Genomic DNA, 6,186 nt, shown 5'->3' with positions numbered 1-6,186 from the left:
ATAGCTATAATCTGATTGGTTGTTATGAGCCTCACTATCGCTTGTCCTCACACAAGCGCGCACAGATATATACTTATATTTATGAAGTTACAGATCATGTTGAGGAACCCTACACCAATATATTTAATTTGTGCACAGTTGATTGGCAACATTTGGATATTTTGCTACATATACTTATATTTATTCTGATTTGTGAATGATTAACTCTGCAGAATTCTTATACGAGGACGACAGGTCTGTTACACGCAGAACGGTTTGGCGCAAGTAAAATGACAATATGGTTTCAGCAAAGATGGGAGGTCACATCTACTTGTTCTCTATAATGAATTTAGTTCCTGTAGACTTTGCACTAAACAACACTGACCACATACAACAAGACTAGCCGGAGGCAAATATCCTCGAATGTTGAGTAGTCTCCACCATAAAAAATGGACCGTTGGAGGCAACAAGAAAAAAAAACAGATGTAAAGAAACGAGTCAGGACACGAAGTCCATCTCTGTTAATAGCCATAGTATGCCGTAGGCAAGGGCCATCTAGGGCGAGGCAGAACAAGGAGCAGAGGGGATAATAGGGAGGATGGGAGAGGCCCTGTGCAGGTGACCAATATACAGATAAAGGGAAACTGTGAGGGACTAAGGAATGTACAACATTTCACAAAGATGAAAAGGAGTCAGTGAGGGAGGGCGGTGACAATCTATGTCACACTTTACCTGCCTGTAACCTCCCAGACTTGGCTCAGTGATTTTGTATAAATACCTAACCCTGGGCTCACTTGTCACACAGCATCTTCACTCTTACACCAGATCTCTGCAGCACAAGTAAGTGTTAGCCCATGGGCACTACCTCATGATTCTCTCTGTCTCCTATCTGCATTATTACCCAGGCTGGGAATCATTACAGGACTGGTACAGAGATGCAAGATTTTACCTGCTTATTTTGCCTGAGTATTCTTGTCTTATTATTATTGCATCCACTGGTTTAGAGCCATACACAGGGACAGTTTTTAAAAAGAGGTCCCTGGAAGTGTTTGATACATAAGCTGGATCTCTGGCTTTCAGAGGCTTTGTTATTGCTCGGATTATTTAGGGATCATTTAGGGATCAGGTTGCCGCCTCGTCTCTATTCTACTGGTCTGGTTGGTAAAATGTGGGATTAAACTTCCAAATTATTAATGGAACGGAGACATCACACAGGGAGTGGGAGGAGAGGTATATTGTTCCACAAATGCCAGCTACTGTGTCTTGGGGGACAGTTATTTGAGGGGTTTCATAATTAAATGGGAGTAGTCAGGGAATATATTTAAAATATCCATATCTTTTCCTTGGTGATCGCCAATATTATAAGTAAAAGAGTTCCCTAATGTCAGTAAATTTACTCACATCCATTTAAAAACCGCATAAAACTTATTTCAGTAAGAAAAATTAGCGAAGGTCAAATGCCATGCTATTGGGTGGCATGCCTTACAAAAATTAGGTGAAATTAGCATCATATACCAATCACTTCTCAGGGGGAATTGGACCTTAAGTATTTTAAGCAGAATCATTATGGTTCCATGGATAAGTCCCCTGTTCTCTTTTGTTCTGCTCTGGCATCTCACATATTGCTCCCCTAGACATGTCACACAGCAGAAGAGTTGATCATAGTCACCCCAGCTAAAGATGCAAATTGAGAACCACAGTGCGATTTTGCTATTGCATTAATGGCAACGCCAAAGGTTGCATTGTGTTGCATTGTCATTTTGCACAATCATCAAAACAGCCTTTTCTGCTGTATAGTGTAATTTGTGTGAAACCGTGCCTTTTTTTTTGTTGTTGTAGTGGATTTTCATTGTGATGTAAAAATTAAGACCCTTTTTTTAATGTTGATTCTACTTTGTTATTGCATAAATATCATATTGCAGAATTGCAGAATTTTGTGTCTGTATGTTCTTGCATTTTTTTTCTTTTTTTTTTCTTTAAAGAATAATTGTTAGAGTTTGTGAGTCTGATCTGTATATCAGATCTGTCTTGAATGGATCAAAGTGCTTATCGTCTCTCTGAAAGCTAGTCTTGGATGGCAATTTATTTGCATTAAACAAACTTTACCTCCACTCCCCTCCTGTTACGTGAGCTTTAAGCATTATAATATTTACCATCACTGAGCTACAATTGGGAGTTAATGGACGAACAGAACTTTGTTATACTTCACTAACTATTTTCCATTTACTATTTCCATCCACGTCACACTGTAATAACAGGTGTATTAGGTACTGTATTGTATGCTCATGTTATTATTCCAGTCTCAACCTCTTCCTCTTTTTCTTCACATCTCTGCTCTGCTTAATTGATTAGAAAGTATGACCTTCAAAATATATATATATATATATATATATATATGCACACACAGTACAGGCAACGGATGGCACTCCAGGAGATTTTCTAATTGATCCAATAATCAAGAGAAAAATATAGACTCGGTGGTCCGAGTCTATTTATTTCTCCTGATTATTGGATCCATTAGAAAATCTCCTGGAGTGCTATCTGCCTGTACTGTATCCTGGAGTGTCGGCTGTTGTGGATATTTCTATATATGTTGGGGAATCAGTATGTAATACCGCAGGCCACAAGGTAACCCTACCCCCTAGCCTAACCCTCCTTTTAGGGGCGCCTAACCTGACCTCCCTCCCTAGTGCCTAAACCTAACTACCCCCCCCTTCCCCGCAGCCTAAACCTAAGTCTCCTGGGGGGCTGTCCGCGTCCGCCTTACCTTCGATCTGTGTGCCGGGCGTCGGGCTCCCAGCGTAGGTCTAATGACAGGTGTCGGGATTATATATGACATATACTTACAAGGTTGTATAAGCACAGAGGGTACTCTATCCAATATATTCATTTGATTGAGCTGACACCCATACTGTTGGGGGTGCTTGTTGGATATTTGCACTTTTGAGTCTTTTCCTAAAACACATAAACCATACAAATTCTTAGGTCTAATTATAGCAAGGGGTTCTCGTTTCAGTTGGCGCTGTAATCTCTCATATATATATATATATATATATATATATATATATATAATTATTTTATTATTTATTTATTAACAGTTTCTTATATAGCTCAGCATATTCCGTTGCGCTTTACAATTGTATACATTAATAGAACAAAAAGGGGGGTTTGTCAAGCGCTATACCTCTAGCGCTTGACAAACCCCCCTTTTTATTCCCAGTTGTACGCAGGGAGGACTGCCCGCTTGTCAAGCTGCTCCCATTGAAAGATACCTTCATTTTTTCCTCTGGAGCGCTGTTATTATTATTCTATATTAATAGAACAAAACTGGGTAATAACAGACAGATATATAGGTAGGAAGGCCCTGCTCGCAAGCTTACAATCTATAGGGAAATAGGCATTGATACACAAGGATAGGTGCTATATATTGCATTTTGGTCCAGCCATACATATAATATTAGAGGATACAGGGATGGCCTTCCAGTTCTACCAAAGAAAATAATTTCTCTTATTTCCACGTAAAAAGCTTCGTATTGTCATAGTTTCGTTAGTAATGTTATATCGATTCATCTGACACTTTAATCGTAAAAGGTTTATGTCAGAGCCCCAGCAGTCCTCTGCCCTGGCTAATCATGGTGCAAGCCTCATATTCTTTTCCTCACGTCTCAGCACTGTCTGTGATCAATAACAACTACAAATGGTAAACGTCAATGGGAAATACGGATCACTAAAATTTAATTTCAGACCTACAGATATGTCCTCTTGCTTCTTTGCCGCTTGCGTGGCAAATCTGATGAGTTGCTATAGTCAACATCTCCACTTCTAAAAACCTGCACTTTAGTAAATATACCCCTATCAGTCTCTCCTCGGCTTCATATGGATGAGATAAGAGCATATTAGCAGGGGTGCCATACTCGTGGCCATCCAGCTGCTGTGGGACTACATATCCCAGCATGCCCTGCCACAGTTTTAGCATGCCCTAAGAGCAAAACTGTGGTGGCGCATGCTGGGATGTGTAGTTCCACTGCAGCTTGATGGCCGGAGTTTGACACCACTCCTGTAGCTAGTATTCAAATGAAAATAAAATATGAGCTTTGAGCCTGATTCAGAGGCGCTCGCAAAAAGCGAACGCTCGATCTGAATCAGGGCGGCTGAATGGTTTTTTTTGTTCGGCCTCCTGGCCGCTCGCTAAGCTGTAGGTGACCACCCACAGCTTTAGCGAGTGGCCAGATGATGATCATGATGGTCGCGACCATCGGGCTTGCGACAAGACCCTTGTGGTAGGGTCTCGGCCATCGCAAGCTACAGTGAGCTTCCGGCTCTAATAGAGCCAGAAGCTCACCACTAACTCGTGATGTCAGTGGGGCCGCCACCAAACGGCAGGCGTTCCTTTGGGAACGCCTCCATTTGGCCAACCACCGCCCCCGGCCCGCCTACCAAACAGGGCGAGCTGTCGATCAACATTGACAGCCATCCCTTTTGGATGCGAGCGCCGGAGCGAATGATTTTTCGGTCGCTCCGGGGCTTGCGCACGCCGTGCGTGCACACTGCCCGGCCATCGACCTGCTTTCGAGCGGGTCTGAATCGGGCCCAATGTCCAGTTTGGTCAAGCCAGGTCAAGACATGTAATGTTATATTAAAAATATATAAAAGTTATAATGCAAATATGGGGAAACGTTAATTCCCCGGGAAAACAGCCAGTGCTCCAGGTTCTCTGTGATAGTTCTGTGTGCTTAGTGAGTGCATGAATACACCAGCTTGGCAGCAATGTGTCCCTAGAAACTATTTTATAATGTTGCAGATCTTCTTGCAGACTCCAGCAGAGTCTAATTGTTGATATTTTCATGTCTTGTGTTGTAGGTCACAATGTCTTATCCAGTCATTGCCCAGCCGCAAGCAATGCAAGGCTACAGCAGCAGTAGCAGCCAATGGAATTCTGAAGTCATGGATTGCTGCGAGGACATGGGCATCTGTAAGCAGCAAACGGACACACTGTGACATACATACTAACATTCTTTTCAATACAATGTTTATTTACATATCCTATATACGTATATTTAAGTTTGGCCCCCACATAGGTAAAAAAAAACACATACATTTGCCCCCCACACACAGCCCATTCATGTTATGCCACACAGTAGTAACTCTTATACACGTTATGCCATGCAGTAGTAGTGCCCCTTTTACATAATGCCACACAGTAATGCCCCTTACACTACACAGTTATACCCCTTACACATTATACCACACAGCAATGCCCTTTGCAGATGCCACATAGTAGTAGTGCCCCAAATAACGCATTATTCCACACAGTAGTTCCCCTTTACACATTATACACATAATTACAGCTGGCGCACTGGCAGGCAGAGGCAGACATGGACAGACAGTGCTGGCAGATTTAAATCTGACACCGGTCACGAGCCACCCGGAGCTCGTGGACTGGCAGCCACTCAGGAGCCGCCACTGCTGATTGGCTGTCAGTCCGCGAGCTCTGATGTTGTGGCGCAGTCTCTCCATGACTGCCTGCCAGTGCACCAGCAGTAATCAGCTGGTGGGCCGGCACCAAATCAACATTGCTGACACCCGGGACCCCCCTCGACGGCCCTGACTGGTCTGGCCCACCTTATTTGCGTGACTGGGTGCAGGGGAAGTGGCGGGCCATAGAGGCAGCTCGGGCACCATAGCAGCCACACACCCACGGTAGTTCTGCCACTGTTTGCATGCATGTTAGCAAACAGTGGGATATAATATTTACATATCTACCCAAAAAATGGCACACACTTACTACTTAAAGTGCAGGGGCAAGGTTAAAAAAATTAATAGTCTGTATCATCCTCCATAGCACTCCGTTTAAATATGCAAAAAAAGAGAACAATTTAATCCATCATCCACAAAATTGGGTACACACATACAAGCCGTCTGGAAACATTGCATGTTACACAGAAACATCTGTCGGTACAATGCTGGGCTAACTATGGATGCATCTTAACTTCATGCTGCTATGTATAATCAAATTTTACAATGTTTCCAGACGGCTTGTATACCTAGTTTTGTGGATGATGGATTAAATCGTTTGCATCATTTACAGAGTGCTGTTTTTTTCCTTCTATGGAGGATAATACAGAATATATACTGTACATACATATATATGTGTTTTTTTTATATAACCCACATCTTTCATTTCTTTCAGGTCTTTGTGGAGCATTT

The 6,186-nt window shown here is 42.5% G+C and overlaps 1 protein-coding gene across 1 annotated transcript in view; it reads left to right on the top strand.

The window, feature by feature from the left end:
• The first annotated feature begins 742 nt into the window (after positions 1 to 742).
• Positions 743 to 6,186, top strand: part of LOC148507786 (cornifelin homolog) — a 9,073-nt gene continuing 3,629 nt past the window's right edge. The window contains exons 1-3 of the mRNA XM_088445598.1: positions 743 to 819; positions 4,840 to 4,951; positions 6,170 to 6,186. The exon at positions 6,170 to 6,186 is cut by the window's right edge and continues 120 nt beyond it. Of these exons, the coding sequence (XP_088301724.1) occupies positions 4,846 to 4,951; positions 6,170 to 6,186 (123 nt within the window). The 5' untranslated portion in view covers positions 743 to 819; positions 4,840 to 4,845. The remainder of the gene's footprint in view (positions 820 to 4,839; positions 4,952 to 6,169) is intronic.

The sequence above is a fragment of the Taudactylus pleione genome, unplaced genomic scaffold, assembly GCF_031769625.1.
Source record: "Taudactylus pleione unplaced genomic scaffold, aTauple2 ptg000384l, whole genome shotgun sequence".
Lineage (NCBI taxonomy): Eukaryota > Metazoa > Chordata > Amphibia > Anura > Myobatrachidae > Taudactylus > Taudactylus pleione.
The sequence above is the reverse complement of the archived record's forward strand: the minus strand, read 5'-3'. Positions and strand labels throughout refer to the sequence as shown.